Here is a 17788-nt window from a genome sequence, read left to right as displayed (position 1 = left end):
ACCACTGTTTGTTGATTTTTATTATTTATTTATTATTTATTTGTATTCCTTGCTCAGCACTTTCCACTTCTCCCCCTCCTATGCACTTTCCCCTTTCCCTCTCCCATGCACTTGCATGTTCTTAATGTCACTGGGCCTAGTAAGATCGTTGTTTTGTTCTCCCTTGTTCCCCTCCCTTGCCTCGCCGCGCTCTGAAACACTTGTGTACGAGCGCGATACAAATAAAATATCAATAAAGTGCCAGATAATAAAGCTTATCCTTTATGTATACTTATACGTCCCAGGAGTATAGCTCAGCTGCAACGTGTTCGCCTTGGAAGCAAGACGACACAAAGCAACATAGGTTCGATCCCCGCAACGTGTTCGCCTTGGAAGCAAGACGACACGAAGCAACATAGGTTCGATCCCCGGGTCCGCGCTTAGAAACCTCTGGCTATTTAAGAAGGTTATAAAAACGCAACTAAGACAAAAAAAATAAAAACAATTACGCAACTAAAAACAAACAATTCATGTAACAGCGCCTCGATGCCCAAAGGCTGTTTGAGCGCTTTAAAATTGCAAATAAATAAATAAATATGTTAAATACATATAGCACATACAATTTGCACAAACGGGTGATATGTTGTATTTTACATACATGACACGTATATTTTACATACATGACACGTATAAGATTATGTAACACATATATGTATACAAGTCACTTACATTGCCTGGGAAACAGTGGCGCATTTCAACGTCACTAGCTAGCGCATTTCAGCGAGTGACGTTGACAAGCGCTATGAAACAATAATGGGCGCCAGGAGCGTTGCTAGGCTTCTATCTTTGGCTACAACCAAAAGACCCTCCCCACCCCCCAGAATCCCCTAGCGACGCCTCTGATGGGCGCTGTACCTTAAAGCAGGTGCAGCTTATCAGTACTCCCTCTGCGCTCTGAGGGCTGTAACAGCAGCATAAGGAATGAGGTTGCATAACCCTCTTGCCCCCCAGCACACACTGCCGAGGCGCAATGGAAATCAGGCCCAAAACAAAAAGTGCCAGAAACGCTTTTCTTGCGTGGATGCAGAATCTCTGGCCCTGCCCTCCTGCACAGTGCACTGCCTGATGCAGGGTAGAAGGGGTAGTAACAGGAAAGCCACCCTCTGCATCTCCTCCGGGCATATGGCGTAACACCGTGCAGAGACATGCACTCCAGAGCAGCTGGAGGCGCGGGTATTGCCGGAGGGCTGGCTCGCGCCCAAGCTATCTCCTTCCACGACTCTACTGCAGGACCTGGCCTTCACGGGAAGGCAAACAGACGTTTGTCAACATGACAGCCAAATAATGAAAGGAAACAAGGGCCTCGGTTTATTAAAAAACAGAGAGTGAAAGAAGGAGCATTGCATGACGGGAACTAGGCCCAGGAGTCATTCGTTTTCTCCTCGCTGCTGCTGCTGCGTGAAGAGACACGCAACAGAAACGACCAGGCTCACATGGAAAAAACCTATAAAATATGCATCCGAGACGAGCAGAAAATTAGCATCCTATGCGCGGCACGGATTGCATGTCGCGCAGGACTCGCAGCGAGATGCAGAACTTTTATGCAAGGGTCTCATCTTTTCGTTCCAACAAATCAGACAGCAGGTAGGAAACTAAAGAGCTCTACAAAGACACATTTATATATTATAACTTAGTCGTCCATTGCAAAGCAACTATAAATGCAGGCGCTGTGAGAGGAGATGCTGGGTCTGGCATGCCATGTGCAGTGCTGAGCTTTATCACAATGCAATCTTTCTATCCATCACCAGTAATACGTATTCCATTATTGATTTATTTATTTATTTTCTATTTGCATTTTTAAAACACTCACACAACTCGGGGGCTTTCGATACGCTGTTCCAGGAATATGTCTTAGTTGCGTATTTATAAAGCGCTTAACACCCAGAGGTTTCTAAACCTGTGTTGCTTAGTGTGGTCTTGTTTCCAAGGCGAGTGTGTTGCCGCTGAGCTATCCTCCCAGGACGAGTAGGTCCTCCTAGGAATGCTGCCACAGTCCTCTCTAAGTATCTAAGTAACATGCATCCATGTTTTAAATAATATAGTTAAACCCATGAAGACTGTCCACATGGTTCCCTGAAACGCCAGCGAATGTTAACAACTCGGTACCTTGCATACGCACCAGCTCTGGTGTGCTTAGCCAATCAGGTGCGAGAGAGCACAGCAGCAGTGCCGCCTCTCCTTGGTCCGCGGTCACCTCCCGCTCCAACCCTCCAGCCTGTATCCTCTAAGCACATCCCGTACGCTCTACTGCCGGGGAAGGCCTCCGCCCTGATATTATCAACACATCTTCTGAAAGAAGCCACCGTGCAGAACTGGACTGGCCTATAGGGAACTCTGGAGATTTCCCGGTAGGCCTCTGCACCCTGGGCCTCTTTTGTGTGGTATTTCCAAATTTTCCCATAGGAAAAGGGTTGGGCTTGCTGAAAATATGTAACATGGGGCCACTTTGAAAATGATTTCCAGGGCCTCTTTTGGTTCCCAGTCCAACCTGCCACCATGTGCAAAGCGGCTTTTTGCTTCTCCCATGGTGGATATCTTTTGGTAGGACAATATTCCCTTTGATGCGATGCAGTGCCCCACACAGAGCGTCGCAGCAAATAATAACCTTCCAGTCGCTCTGGAAAAAATGACCCAGTCGACGGCCGACCCTGTTGCTAGCGGTGCTAGATCTTGCTGCACTCAGGCACTTCATTTAGGAGGCTTGCCATTTACATCAGGGGTAATTATTACAGCAATCCACACCCGCAGCATAGTTTTCACTAATAACATAATAATGGCAAATGCAGGTACTTGCAGTAGAAATTAATTCTGCGTACCTCTTAAATCCTGATGTTTGTGTTGTTGCTACAAATTACTTACATATTAAGGAGACAATTCCTTGACCATCGTTAAGGGATAGCAAGAGCAAACACACTCAGAAGACCCGTGAACAACTCGGCACCCCCTGTGATTTTACCAATTTGACAATTGCTCAAAGGGAAGCCTGCCTTCAGTTTTTGCTAATGGCTGTTTATTCATTGTATTTATTTATTTTTACATTTATAGCAGTGCACAAAATTCGGATGCATTTAGGTGCTAGTTACATTCCAGGTGCAGTAGTACAGTCCAAGTTGTGTGGGAGTGATCATGAAAGTTACAGCATACTGGTGGATAGTGAGTGTACAGTCTGATACAGCCTCACCTCATGGTACGGGGGGCTGCATAAGGCCTACAGGTAACAGTTGTGAGGGTGAACATTCTGGCAAAGCCTCACCGCATGCTACGGGGGATCCATCAGGTGTACATCACGAATACCTTCTGAGCATGCAATGCAAAGTGGATATCCTGCTCATTTCATTTTATCAGAAAACTCACCACAACAGTAAAATGTGTGCAAGGAACAAGACATAAATACAGCTTTCAACCTTTTTACTATTCAGGCTTGGCTGCCGGGGCGAGCAAAGGACGACTGTCAGATGTAGCGTATAAATCATTGCATAATGCTGCGTGCCTCGCGACTTCTCAAGTACAGCATTTAGGAGACTGGGGACAATCAGGCGCCTTTCATCTACCACTGTCTATATGATTCTGCCTCAAACTTCCAATAAGCAAATAACAAGACGGGGTCCTGCGAGACTCACTGCCAGACATGAGTCCTGGTTACAAGAGCCTTACCCAGAGTCTTTAGCTCACTATCTTTCACAGAGGAGAAATATCCTAAACATATCAGTCTTTGTCCTGTCCTGGGGCAGTCCAGCACCGAAATGCTAGGCAATTCTCCTCTGAACCAGAGTACCAACAGCGACCACGTGTCTGGGGTTGCTGTTGGTACTCTGGTTCAGAGGAGAATTGCCTAGCATTTCGGTGCTGGACTGCCCCAGGGCAGGACAAAGACTAATATGTTTAGGGTATTTTTCCTCTGTAAAAGATAGTGAGCTAAAGACTCTGGGTAAGGCTCTTGTAACCAGGACACATGTCTGGCAGAGAGTCTCCCAGGACAACCCTTGTTATTTGCATATTTCAAGTAACTTTGGGTCTCACCCTCATTTACTAGGGGAATCCAGACGTGGACCCCTTGCTCACCATTCTAAGAGAGGCACAGCTACACCCTACTGATGAGGTTCAACCAGACCGAAACACATGTCTGTGGTTGCTGTTGGTACTCTTGTTCAGAGGAGAATTGCCTAGCATTTTGCTGCTGGACTGCCCCAGGGCAGGACAAAGACTGATATGTTTAGGATATTTCTCCTCTGTGAAAGATAGTGAGCTAAAGACTCTGGGTAAGGCTCTTGTAACCAGGACTCATGTCTGGCAGAGAGTCTCCCAAGACCCCCCTTTGTTATTTGCATATTTCAAGTAACTTTGTGTCTCACCCTCAGTTACTAGGGGAATCCAGAGGTGGACCCCTTGCTCACTATTCTTAGAGAGGCACAGCTACACCCTACTGATGAGGTTCAACAAGACCGAAACACGTGTCTGGGGTTGCTGTTGGTACTCTTGTTCATAGGAGAATTGCCTAGCATGTCAGTGCTAGACTGCCCCAGGGCAGGACACAGACTAATATGTTTAGGATATTTCTCCTCTGTGAAAGATAGTGAGCTAAAGACTCTGGGTAAGGCTCTTGTAACCAGGACTCATGTCTGGCAGAGAGTCTCCCAGGACCCCCCTTGTTATTTGCATATTTCAAGTAACTTTGGGTCTCACCCTCAGTTACTAGGGGAATCCAGACGTGGATCCCTTGCTCACTATTCTCAGAGAAGCACAGCTACACCCTACTGATGAGGTTCAACCAGACCGAAACACGTGTCTGGGGTTGCTGTTGGTACTCTTGTTCAGAGGAGAATTGCTTAGCATTTCAGTGCTGGACTGCCCCAGGGCAGGACAAAGACTAATATGTTTAGGATATTTCTCCTCTGTAAAAGATAGTGAGCTAAAGACTCTGGGTAAGGCTCTTGTAACCAGGACTCATGTCTGGCAGAGAGTCTCCCAGGACCCCCCTTTGTTATTTGCATATTTCAAGTAACTTTGTGTCTCACCCTCAGTTACTAGGGGAATCCAGACGTGGACCCCTTGCTCACTATTCTTAGAGAGGCACAGCTACACCCTACTGATGAGGTTCAACAAGACCGAAACATGTGGCTGGGGTTGCTGTTGGTACTCTTGTTCATAGGAGAATTGCCTAGCATGTCGGTGCTGGACTGCCCCAGGGCAGGACACAGACTAATATGTTTAGGATATTTCTCCTCTGTGAAAGATAGTGAGCTAAAGACTCTGGGTAAGGCTCTTGTAACCAGGACTCATGTCTGGCAGAGAGTATCCAGGACCCCCCTTGTTATTTGCATATTTCAAGTAACTTTGGGTCTCACCCTCAGTTACTAGGGGAATCCAGACGTGGATCCATTGCTCACTGTTCTTAGAGAGGCACAGCTACACCCTACTGATGAGGTTCCACCAGACCGAAACACGTGTCTGGGGTTGCTGTTGGTACTCTTGTTCAGAGGAGAATTGCCTAGCATGTCGATGCTGGACTGCCCCAGGGCAGGACAAAGACTGATATGTTTAGGATATTTCTTCTCTGTGAAAGATAGTAAGCTAAAGACTCTGGGTAAGGCTCTTGTAACCAGGACTCATGTCTGGCAGAGAGTCTCCCAGGACCCCCCTTGTTATTTGCATATTTCAAGTAACTTTGGGTTTCACCCTCAGTTACTAGGGGAATCCAGACGTGGACCCCTTGCTCACTATTCTTAGAGAGGCACAGCTACACCCTACTGATGAGGTTCAACCAGACCGAAACACGTGTCTGGGGTTGCTGTTGGGACTCTTGTTCAGAGGAGAATTGCCTAGCATTTCGCTGCTGGACTGCTCCAGGGCAGGACAAAGACTAATATGTTTAGGATATTTCTCCTCTGTGAAAGATAGTGAGCTAAAGACTCTGGGTAAGGCTCTTGTAACCAGGACTCATGTCTGGCAGAGAGGCTCCCAGGACCCACCTTGTTATTTGCATATTTCAAGTAACTTTGGGTCTCACCCTCAGTTACTAGGAGAATCCAGATGTGTAACCCTTGCTCACTATTCTTAGAGAGGCACAGCTACACCCTACTGATGAGGTTCAACCAGACCGAAACACGTGTCTGGGGTTGCTGTTGGTACTCTTGTTCAGAGGAGAATTGTCTAGCATTTCGCTGCTGGACTGCCCCAGGGCAGGACACAGACTAATATGTTTAGGATATTTCTCGTCTGTGAAAGATAGTGAGCTAAAGACTCTGGGTAAGGCTCTTGTAACCAGGACTCATGTCTGGCAGAGAGTCTCCCAGGACCCCCCTTGTTATTTGCATATTTCAAGTAACTTTGGGTCTCACCCTCAGTTACTAGGGGAATCCAGACGTGGATCCATTGCTCACTGTTCTTAGAGAGGCACAGCTACACCCTACTGATGAGGTTCCACCAGACCGAAACACGTGTCTGGGGTTGCTGTTGATACTCTTCTTCAGAGGAGAATTGCCTAGCATGTCGGTGCTGGACTGCCCCAGGGCAGGACAAAGACTGATATGTTTAGGATATTTCTTCTCTGTGAAAGATAGTAAGCTAAAGACTCAGGACCTTCCTTGTTATTTGCATATTTCAAGTAACTTTGGGTCTCACCCTCAGTTACTAGGGGAATCCTCTGTGAAAGATAGTGAGCTAAAGACTCTGGGTTAGGCTCTTGAACCAGGACTCATGTCTGGCAGAGAGTCTCCCAGGACCCTCCTTGTTATTTGCATATTTCAAGTAAATTTGGGTCTCACCCTCAGTTACTAGGGGAATCCTAGTACTCTTGGTACTCTTGTTCAGAGGAGAATTGCCTAGCATTTCGCTGCTGGACTGCCCCAGGGCAGGAAAAAGACTAATATGTTTAGGATATTTGTCCTCTGTGAAAGATAGTGAGCTAAAGACTCTGGGTAAGGCTCTTGTAACCAGGACTCATGTCTGGCAGAGAGTCTCCCAGGACCCACCTTGTTATTTGCATATTTCAAGTAACTTTGGGTCTCACCATCAGTTACTAGGGGAATTCAGATGTGGATCCCTTGCTCACTGTTCTTAGAGAGGCACAGCTACACCCTACTGATGAGGTTCAACCAGACCGAAAGTCTGATTCCCCAGTTACTAGGGGAATCCAGACGTGGATCCCTTGCTCACTATTGTCAGAGAAGCACAGCTACACCCTACTGATGAGGTTCAACCACACCGAAACACGTGTCTGGGGTTGCTGTTGGTATTCTTGTTCAGAGAAGAATTGTCTAGCATTTCGGTGCTGGACTACCCCAGGGCACGACAAAGACTGATACGTTTAGGTTATTTCTCCTCTGTGAAAGATAGTCAGCTAAAGACTCTGGGTTAGGCTCTTGAACCAGGACTCATGTCTGGCAGAGAGTCTCCCAGGACCCCCCTTGTTATTTTCAAACTTCAAATAAAACATACACGTGATGTCACTTCCTGCAACATGACAGAGGGATATGCGGTATCACTTTCAGTACTCTGACGATTTTGGTGACATGACAGCATTGTACATTCCCCTGAATAATGAATGCGAACGAGAGCAAGTATGCAATTGTCAAAAGCAGAATTGTAACAATTCTCAGTTTAGATCTCTTACTTTAGTGCCTGCCAGCGAGCTATTGCTATAAAAGCGTCCTCAAGGACTTCTCTTGATCATACATTTCATAATGCGTTCAAAGGAATTTTCTAAACGGCAGCTCAAGGACCCAAAAAATAGTTACATTCTTTTGGGATTCCAGAATAGCCAAACATTATGCAAATTCCTCACTTAAAATTCATTACATGCAAATGTATCTCAAAAAATTATTTGTGGATATACTGAAGACCCAACTGGATTTTACTTTTCTATGGGATGACAAACACATTCTTAACTTTTTCACATCTGTAGGTTTACAATATGTGTTTCTTTGGCATTTCAGTGGTAAAACAAGATGTGCTTGCCCCAGTGCTGTGACTATGGAAGCAACATCATGAGTGTTCAAAGCCGGCTGGCTTATTCATGCTACACAGTCACCGGGAATCGGGCTGTCATGGGTGTTAATCCCGGCCAACGCCCGATTTACGGGCCGAGGGGGCATAATGAGGGTAAGGACTGATTACCCGGGTCACAGCCTGCCCCGCCCCCCTTTACACCATTATATCACAATCATAATAGGGCTACAAAGACCTCGGTTTTCATAGGATGAGGCACATCGGATGAGGCATCTGGTTTGACAAGCATCAGACAGTCGAGAAGCTGTCTCGGGCCTTGGAGTGAGCATTCTGAAGGGGAACAATGGAAGGAGAAGGCACTGAGCTTTCATGTAGAATGTTAGAAGGGGAGCATTGGACCAGGAAGGTTCAGGTGAGAGATCACTTTGGAGGACTTCTTTGTTGTAAAATGATGTGGTGGGTATGTAAGTTGCGTGAGGGTGGAGCCGGTGTGTGCCAGCTGACACAGCCTGCGTTCCAAGCAATCAGTCAGGCTATGGTGCGCTGCGTGGGTGCTAAGGCATGTCAAGAAAAGGTTATCTGTATTGATAAGCAGCTTTCTCACCTGTTGAAGAGGTTGTTCCTGCTGACCATTCTCAGGAACCCAGTGGGATCTGTGACAGAGTTCAATTTATTGTTCATTTCTTCATACTGCTGGTCCATCAAGTCACCGGCCTCACTGTCAGTCTCGCTGCTAGCGCAGGCTCTGCAAAGAGTAGAACGCACAACATTAAAGGGGAAAGCTTAACATTTTACTAAGACTAATGAATATTACTTTGCAAATGTATCTGAATCTAGGTGTCGCAATAATATGAGCCTCAGTTGTTAATGTGTTTGGTAAAGGTATGTCTAAAGACATATTGTTGATAAAGTTTCTTTGATGTGCCATAGAAATCCCTGGAGTTAAAATGAGAAATACGATACACAATGGGAGGCCAGTGCAGTACCGAGAGCCTGGGATGGAAGAGGAGAAGTGTACACTGCAGTAGGATTGGCGAGTTCCTTACATATTTTGAATAGTTCAGCCGTATTGTTGGTGGACCCAGAGTTGTGAGCTTGATATTGGCGCTCTTCTTTTAGCGGATGGATAGACGGTATTGCCTTTGGAGCAGGCAACAGGACAGTTTGGAGTTAGAGGTTAGAAGAGAAGAGGTGAGGACGGCCCATTTGGAGAGGAAGAGGGAGACCGGGCCAGAGGGCCTTTAGATGGTGACGAAAGTAAGCGAGAGGGCAGGAGAGACAGCAAGCCTGCAGACGGGGCATTCAAAGGAAGAATAGGATTGAATGGCTATAATTGTAGCAGGGACCCATTCATGGAAGATCAGGGCCATTCCGCCTCCAGACCGGTTGGCCCTGGCTTTGGAGAGGATCTTGTAGTCCTCGGTAAGAAGAGTGTCAAGAGCAGTGACAGAGCTGCCATTGAACCACGTCTCAGTGAGGGCGAGAATGTCAGGGTCAAAGTCTTCAAGAAGGAGGCAGATGTCAGAAGAGTGTTTAATGGCAGAACAAGCATTGAGGGTAGCTAAGTGAAGCTGGTTTCCACCTTTGAATATTTTCCGAGGAGGGGTACAGGGATGTGGTATGCCCGTTGGTGGTGGCGAGGGGGGCAGGTGGGTGGCAGAAGGAGGAATGGCAGGAGAAGGAAGGAAGTAGATGAGAGCTGGAAGACACCTATGAAGAAGGAGGAGGTTGGGCTGAGAGCCCTGGGCCAGGACGGTGCCATTCTGGTAGATATTAATGATGCAGCTAGAGGATTGGAAGTGTGCCAAGAGAACTTTAAATCTGGTACCACCATCAATGGGTGAGGGAGAGAAAAGGGAAAGGACTGAGACCATATGGGGAGTCCAAAAGTCCGGAGAGCGAGTGGCAAAGAGGATATCAATGACAGTCTGCCTGGAAGAAGCATTGACATAGGTGTCAGCAATGGGCAGGCCTTGGTTGGAGACTAGGAAATGTTTCTTGAATTTTTTCCTTTCAAGCTTCTAGAGAGAGGTAGGATAGGTGATAGCGTAGCAGTTAGAGCAAATAGGGAAGATGGAGAGCACCATGGAGGGGAGAGGGAGAAACATCAGGGGGGAGAGAGGGAAGGAGAACTACACAATGGACTATGAACTCACCGCGCCGCCTAACAGCAAGACCGGTGCAGATAAATTAGCTGCACAAAGCCACACAGGTCACTAAAAAGGGTAGTTTGCTGCTCCAGCAGCAGAGAAGGAAGGAAGGTGACTCAGGAGGGATAACACTACTCCTGAGTACAAGGAAAGAGCACTCATCAATGAGAGCATATTTGGCTGATATCCCAAGGTCCCAAAGGCTCAAAAGGACTTGCTGGGTCATGTTCCATAAAGGGGGTCCCGGTATTCAGTCGGCAATATATTCCGCTGCTGTGTGTGCCACCTGTTACCAGGAGCCCTGGAGTGCTGAGGGAACCAGCTTCACTCCTCGTTCAGGGTGGGGGGGGTTGTGCACTCAAAACACACCAGATAGTGGTGCCAATCAATGCTGGGCCCCTACCAGCATCATGGGCCCGCAGTGTCTGGGCCAAGGGAAAGTGTTGCAGGGGTATGCACGTGTGTTATCCTGACCCGTTGACCCCTGCACCTATAATGACGTGAGGAAGAGCGGGGTGTAATCGACCTTATAATCCTCCTCAGGGCTGTTCTAGGCCACTGAGGACCATGGGAGCAGCGTGATCACTGCAGCCCAAGATCTGTTATGTTTCGGACAGCAGTCCTTTCCGCCGCTGCCTCCACTGGTGTCAGGCGGACCCCAGATGCCACCAGTAATCTTCTTCAACCACAGCGCGAGGCTGTGTGCTTGCGCCGGTGCCGCCTCAACTGTTTGGTGGGCCACAGGCGGCAAAATGTGCCAAAGCTCTGGAATTCTCCTGCGTGTACTTTATCGAGGTACCCTCTCAAGGTGAATTATACCACACTGCGGGCGTGTGAGCCTCAGAAGTCACAGTCCGGTTCACCTCAAGTCAGGTCCAGCCTCAGAGCCGAGGCGCTTGTCCAACGTAGCCGTCTCACTGAGTAGCTCTATACCTAGAGGCGGGTGGTGCCTAGAGTCACCACATCGTCCTACTGGCAGGTAGAAGAGGTCCAGGACGCCGCCAAGATACCATTTCAAGTGGTATACAATGCCCCAGGTATTCCGGGTTCCCAAAGCACCGCTCAGTTTCAAGATTGGTGCTCTTTCGCCAGGATGATGGCAGGATTCAACAGGGGGCAGAAGGAGCTGCAAAGATCTAGGTCTGCATACGACGATCATCTTGAATGTGATCCAGTGGATCACCTTGAATGTGCATTCTATAACAATCATTTCGACTTAACGCGCACCGGTTTGGATACCAAACTCGCCTAGTGCCTGTTCCAAGAACCATGTGACATGAGCATGGCGGTCTTAGCCAAGTTCCTGGTAGGAGTGCTATTAATTTTAGTTCCCTCCTCATTCACAAAACACACTGCCAACAATTCAGCCCATCTGAATATGAATTGCAGTGTACCCAAATTATGAGGATATGGGTTACACGCATCATGTTTCCATCCCATCTTTCTGTAAATCATTAGCCATTAGCTAAATGCTAACACAGGAACAGAGAAGCAGAATTATAAATATCACTCCACGTCCAAGAACCATTAACAGGAAGCTGCGAGGGTCCTTCATGGCTTTTGATGGCTAAGATTCCAAACGAAAATAATTTACATGAAAGGAGTCATGTGAAAAGGGGATTAAAAGTATGTATAACTAAGTGGGGGAAATGGGACAAGGTCTATGACACATGTAAAATACATCTTGGGAACCCTTGAAAACAAAGAGCAGTAACAACAAGACTGTCACCCTAGCATCAGCTCAAAACTCAAAGGGGCAGCATGCAAAAACGTGAGTAAAGAAAATGAGCATCTGTTGCGGGTCAGCCAATCAGACTTCTCGGAACATCTGCACTATTCATAGGGGAAAGCCTGCCTTCCGAGCATTCTGAGTGCTGCACACTCCTTCTCTGCTGGATCTGCCAATATTCACTGTCTCCCCTAAACCCATGTTCCCTGGCCCTCCACTTACATACTGTCTCCATTCGTAGACCTTCCACTCTTGACCACCAGGAAAGAGAAAAGACCATCTTCTTAGCATTCAATTTTCTCTCGCAGGATGGCTATTTTGTTTTGCAAACATGTTTGCACCACACGCACTAAACATCACGCCCTCTCCCCTAAAAAGGGACCATTTTCACTGCGTACTTTGTGCCAGGGAGTTAATGGCCCTAATAATTTGGGTGATGGGTTTTACCGGCCAGTAACAGTGCTTCTGCCTTTACTGTTGGCTTTCGGCTTGTTTGGTCATTACATCAGAATGGCAAGCGATCACCAGCCCCTGTGGCCAGCCACTTGTGCAATTATCACCTAAACGAACACCTGTTGGGCAGGGATGAGAGAATTTAAATCACACTGCTTCCCTCCAGAGAAAGGGAGAAGGCAGACTTCAAACAGTGAAACAAGAAAAAAGATGGGTGCAGATGTAGACTTGATGGAAGCTAATTGAGGTATTCAAGGTACCAGATGAATAGGGCGAGTCAAGCATCAAGTGCTGAGGTCACTGCTGCTCAGCAAGGATGCAATAGAGTTGAGCAGCATCCACTCATGGTCACTTAGAGGAAATTGGCTCCTGGCAAGAAAGGGCAGAGTACAGGATATAGAAGGAGCTGCACAACAGAGGATCCGGCTGAAGTCACTAAAGAATTTCCCATTGCCCACTAAAGCAGAACAGTTCCATAGAGCAAATTATTTTCATTATAAACACCCCACATTGTTTGAAATTGTCCCCCATTTTGTCAACGATCTCAATAGGCAATAGGGGTGCCTTCTATATTTTTTTTTTGTATGGAAAATGTAAGCATTGCAGACAGCTACTTCCTCCTGCAGTACAATTAATGATGGAGTATGAAAGGGAGTATTTTAACATCAAATGGTGGCTTAGCAAGCACCAGAAGAAGGTTGCTTCTTTAAGCCTAATGTACATTTCACCAGTGTTTGGTGGACAAGGCTGGTATTAAGATAAGGCTGTATAACATTTCATCAGTACAGGAGGATATCACTGGTGTGACAAATCCTAGGAGGTCATCATATCTCCCCAAAAGGGGAGCCACCTCTTTAGGGACTAGGAACATGAAGCTGCTAGACTTAACACCCGCTAGGGGAGAGGCTAAGCCGGATCACTCTGGAGGTGACTCCAATTTAGGGGACAGATAAACCCCAGAGAGGGACTTACGTTACCATCCAACCTCACCACACACAAACCCCTTGATGGGGTATGTAGGAGCTAAGGTATTTTAGAACCCTATGACTCTTTTTACAATGTCTGACTCAGCTTCTAACCCAAAATGTACCCAGTGCTCATGGAAGACAGAGGAGAGACAAAAAGATCTGCCTTCAGGGGAGCGTCATTTGAAAAAGCCAATCAGAAGAGAGATTCTGCAAAGTCCACAGAGTTCAATTGTGTCACAGTGCATACAGGGGGTGTGGCCAGTAACAGAGAGCAGTGGCTCTAGAGGAATGGGAGTTGGACGACAAGGATAAACACCCCAGAGTGGGGAGAAAATAAAGAAGCCCCAGAGTGGGGAACAAGACAGAGAGAAACCCAGGAGTGAAGAAAGAACAAAAGCTGAGAAAGAGAGAAAAGAACCCCGGAGTGGACCCAGAACAGAGTGAGAATGGAGCGGTCCCAGAATGGGAAAGAAGACAGAGAGAAACCCCAGAGTGGTGTGAGAGCAGAGAAGCCCCATAGTGTGGAGAGATGAAGAGACAAGCCCCAGAGGGGGGAGGAAAAGTCAGAGCACCAGAGTGGGATCAGGAAAGAGACTGACCCACGGTGGGGAGTGAGAAGGAACAGAGCCCCAAAGTGGGAAACAGAGGAAAGAACACGAGAGTGGACAGGAGTCAGGAAGACACAAGCAAGACAAAGCACTCCAGCACTGCCTGGATTATACAAACTGGAACTGGGCTGATGGTAAAGAGACAAAGGGGCGAGGGTCAGCAGCCACCAGCCGTTCCATCCATTGGACAATGTCCCACATGTCTTGGTTGTATTTGTGATTTACGTTTTTAGAGGTTGGGAAAGAGGTTAGAATAGGATTTTGGACAGAGGACTTTATTCACGTAAGACATTTTGACATCCTGGCGAGCACCCTTTTTTACTTGTTTCTTTGTTTAGAGAGGGGCTTAGAGTCCAAGGCTAAGGGAAGGGTTAGGCCTTTTTATGTTGCAAAGAAAATTCAGAGATCGTGCCTTCTTGTCTGTCTCCTAATTCTGATCCACCGCGCGAGTCAGTGCTGGCCAGCCTGATAATGATGTAGCTTGCAATAAGCAGCAAGGCTGCAGTGTTGTGTGTGTTGGGCTAGGTCAGTTGCTTTTCTGGGGTGTCAGACAGGATTTGGTGTTTAGAAACCACATGGGAAACTGTGTGGTGCTGACGATAGGCATAGCCATGTGGTTTCAGTGAATGATTGATATGGTAGACAGGGCTCAATTGATGAAACATGTGTAGGCTTTTAATTTTCTAATATCGGTGCATTACTTCGCCAATTGCTGTTCTCTCCACTCAACCCTAAGTCTCCCGCCCCCCAACCCCTGATTGGTATCAAGCACCATAACAAGATTAGGAGCGATGGGAAAGACGCTGTTCTCCATTCATCCTTCTCGAGATACAGCAGGATGAGAGAGGGCAGTCCCAAGGGGAGAGAATATGCTTGCTGGACAGCACAGTTCACCCTTTGTCAGTAAGTGTGCCTTGCCAGTTGCAGCCATGTGTTTCCCAGGCGGTATGAGAGGGGTCATGGTATGAGGATATAAAACTTGTCATTTCGAAGGACTTGGTCAGGATGGAAGATTGAGGGGCCTGAATGTAGTGGTTGGATATTGTGGTGAAGTACCCACTGCGACACCAAGAAAAACATGTTGTTAAGAGTCTGTTACACTTGTGGAACCCCACGTTTTTTTTTTTAAGAGGACTGAACAAAAAAGCCAGCAGACCAGAAACAAAGTGCCACAGCTTGCTGGCCACAAACGAGGAGCTAACATTTGTTAAAAACTAAAAAAAGAACACCTTTTTTAAGGATAGCAAGGGGGACCCAAGGGGTCGCAGTTGCGACCCCTGGTGACCCCCAAATCACGTCCCTGCCATGGATGCAATTGATATGAGAAACACTGCATGCTGCACCTTAAAGTTCACAAAGCAAAGGATGAACGCCATTGTCGTTAGCTGGAAGTTGAAGTCCAAGTTCCCAGAACCAAACACAAAGCAAATTAGAAAAGGAACTTCTGGATGCTGGAACTTGATGGTCACGTTCCAAACCCAAAACTAGATTGAAAAGGAAATGATGTTCCAAAGCCAAAACAAGATTGAAAAGGAAATGATGTTCCAAACCCAAGACAAGATTGAAAAGGAAATGATGTCTGCTAGAACTGTATTGTCCTGTTCCCAGTACAAAGAAAAGTAGAAAAGGAATTGCGGCATGCTGGAATATGAGGGTTAAGTTCCTACAGCCAAACATAAATGCAAATGTGAGGAGAACTGCCTCTTTTACCTGGATGGAAAAGTTCATAGAGACACAAAAGATAACTGGGAGGAGAATGACTGCATATTGGAAATTGAGGGCACATTTCCCAGACCGAAGCATGAATGTAATTGAAAGCAGGACAGGTGCACTCTGAAACTTGAACTTAAAATGCCCAAAGTCAACTATGTTAGTGATTGAAAGGAGAACTGTTGCATGCTGGAAAATGAAGCTCAACAAGAAAGTGACTGAAACAACGGAGTGCATCAGAGGTCCTCTACGAGCATGTAATCGATAATTTACCAGAAGTAATTAAAAAAGGAGCATACACTAGGCAAGACGTAAACTGTTTATTACAGCTGTGCAAACACAAATCAAACAGCACAGTGGAACAGAACTGGTTGATGAGAGTTGACAAAACCACCCTCTGAGGTTGGATCTTTTATACAGCGAGTACAATATTTGCATAGAGAGAAACACTTATGATTAGTGTTATGAGTTGTCGAGTGTCCCACGAAGCTGATTGGTGGGTCCACATCAGCCCCTTATGGCTAAACACAGGTTAATTAAAAATCATTGGCGAATACAGACCCGTCGTCACCTAGTTCATAACCTCTCCTTGTGGCGCCACACTCTTTCCCACTCCACCCCAAACATTTATTGCTATTAAACACTACGTATTTGCGATGACCTCTGGATATTTAATAACCATGATGTGGTGGTCCAGCTTTTTGCTGGAGGTAAATCTGACCCCTACCACCAATATTGTAGTTCAACAGTGTGGTAATGAGGTGGGAATGCAGCGGTAATTCCATTACTGCCATATTCACGCCTCATTCCTGCCACATTCCCGCCTCATTCACACAACGCCGAACTATAATATTGGTGGTAGAATGTCAGATTTACCTCCAGGTAAAAGCTGAAGTTAAATATGCCCCCCTACTGCCAATTTTCAGTGGAATTACTGTGGTGGAGATACCACCGGCTGTAGTTCTGCCAAAACCCCCCACAGAGTCCTACATATTCCCGGAAATGGGGATTTACATTGCCATGCTGTTACTTGTAATCCTGTGGTAAACCCACGGAACCAAGTGAAGGTAACGTTAATTAATTTTGGTGGTAGTTCAGCAGAAATACAGCCAAACTACCATCTAACTTGTAATGAGGGCCTACGTCCCTAGAGAGAACTGATAAGCTGATGCGGGGAATCCTGCGGATCCTTCACCAAAATCCTGTCTAATGTCTCCTCCCAGGTGGCCAGGAGAGGGCAGACGCTTCCTGATCCCAATCCTGGGGGTGGTGTTCTGTGGGAGGATCACCTGGGTGGAGACCAGGGTAGTGGGGAGATTTTGCATGGTGAGACACAGTATTTCTCCGCAGAGAGGGGCCCTCTTGCCACTGGTTTAAAGGAGGTACAGCTTTTTGTCACTTTGGTATATCTCGACCTCCTTGTAAAGATGAAAGGGTAATCTCCAAGGGTGTAACCGAACAAAGTGTTGTATCCAAAGAACAGGTCTTGTGTGCCCTAGAAATTAAATATCCTCCTCAATACCAAAGGTATGCCAAAAAGAATAACGGAAATGTGTCCTTTTTTATACCATCTGTCTCTAATAGGGCTAAACCCTACAGTCCCTCTTCTAAAAACTTCAATGGAATTGAAATCACTATTAAAAGTAGAAAGGATATGAGAAAACATAATTTCCTTAAAATGGACTACATTTCCCAGAATCCCTCAGGGACTGTGATGAAGATGAAGAAGAGGGCCGAGGAGGCATGAAGAAGTAAAGGACAGGCATGTAGGCGTAGTAGCCTTTGGCAGGGTCTTTAGACAATTAACACCACTGAAGGCCTGCACCTGAAGCTAATTGCCCCACCTGAGAGGCATAAAAGACTGCAGCGGGACAGAGCAGTAGAAAGAAGCTGGATCAGAAGCTGCAAGGTCAGCAGCAGGTGCAGCAGAAGAAGAAGCATAGCATGAGCCTGGCAGTTCACCAGGAAGTGTGACCACTTAAGGGGCCGCCAGAAAGTGAGAAGAGCAGATTTCACCTGCAGGTTCTGAGTTGTTCCGATGCTCACAAACTCTGTTTGGCTGTGGCTGCATTGGAAGACAACTGGGAGAAGTCAACAGTCTTTCCAGGTGCGCCTAATTGCTGTGAATGCAGAGCCGAAGATGTGCACCTAACTGATGCCCGTGTGCAAAAGCAAGCCGAGGGT

At 46.8% G+C, this 17788-nt stretch overlaps 1 protein-coding gene and 1 long non-coding RNA gene across 4 annotated transcripts in view; one reads left to right on the top strand and one right to left on the bottom strand.

Annotated features, from left to right (window-relative positions):
* TTC28 (tetratricopeptide repeat domain 28) overlaps positions 1 to 17788 on the bottom strand; it is a 1396661-nt gene that overhangs the window by 257710 nt on the left and 1121163 nt on the right. For all 3 annotated transcript variants that reach the window (XM_069619361.1, XM_069619362.1, XM_069619363.1), the window contains exon 12: positions 8591 to 8731. In XM_069619361.1, coding sequence (XP_069475462.1) covers positions 8591 to 8731 — 141 coding nt within the window. The remainder of the gene's footprint in view (positions 1 to 8590; positions 8732 to 17788) is intronic.
* The window catches only part of LOC138492313 (uncharacterized), a 28044-nt gene continuing 11400 nt past the window's right edge, over positions 1145 to 17788 (top strand). The window contains exon 1 of the long non-coding RNA XR_011276184.1: positions 1145 to 1623. This is a non-coding gene — a long non-coding RNA (uncharacterized lncRNA). The remainder of the gene's footprint in view (positions 1624 to 17788) is intronic.

Source organism: Ambystoma mexicanum, chromosome 10, assembly GCF_040938575.1.
Source record: "Ambystoma mexicanum isolate Mex_15411 chromosome 10, UKY_AmexF1_1, whole genome shotgun sequence".
NCBI lineage: Eukaryota > Metazoa > Chordata > Amphibia > Caudata > Ambystomatidae > Ambystoma > Ambystoma mexicanum.
Note: the sequence above shows the minus strand (reverse complement) of the source record. Positions and strands in the feature narration are given on the sequence as shown.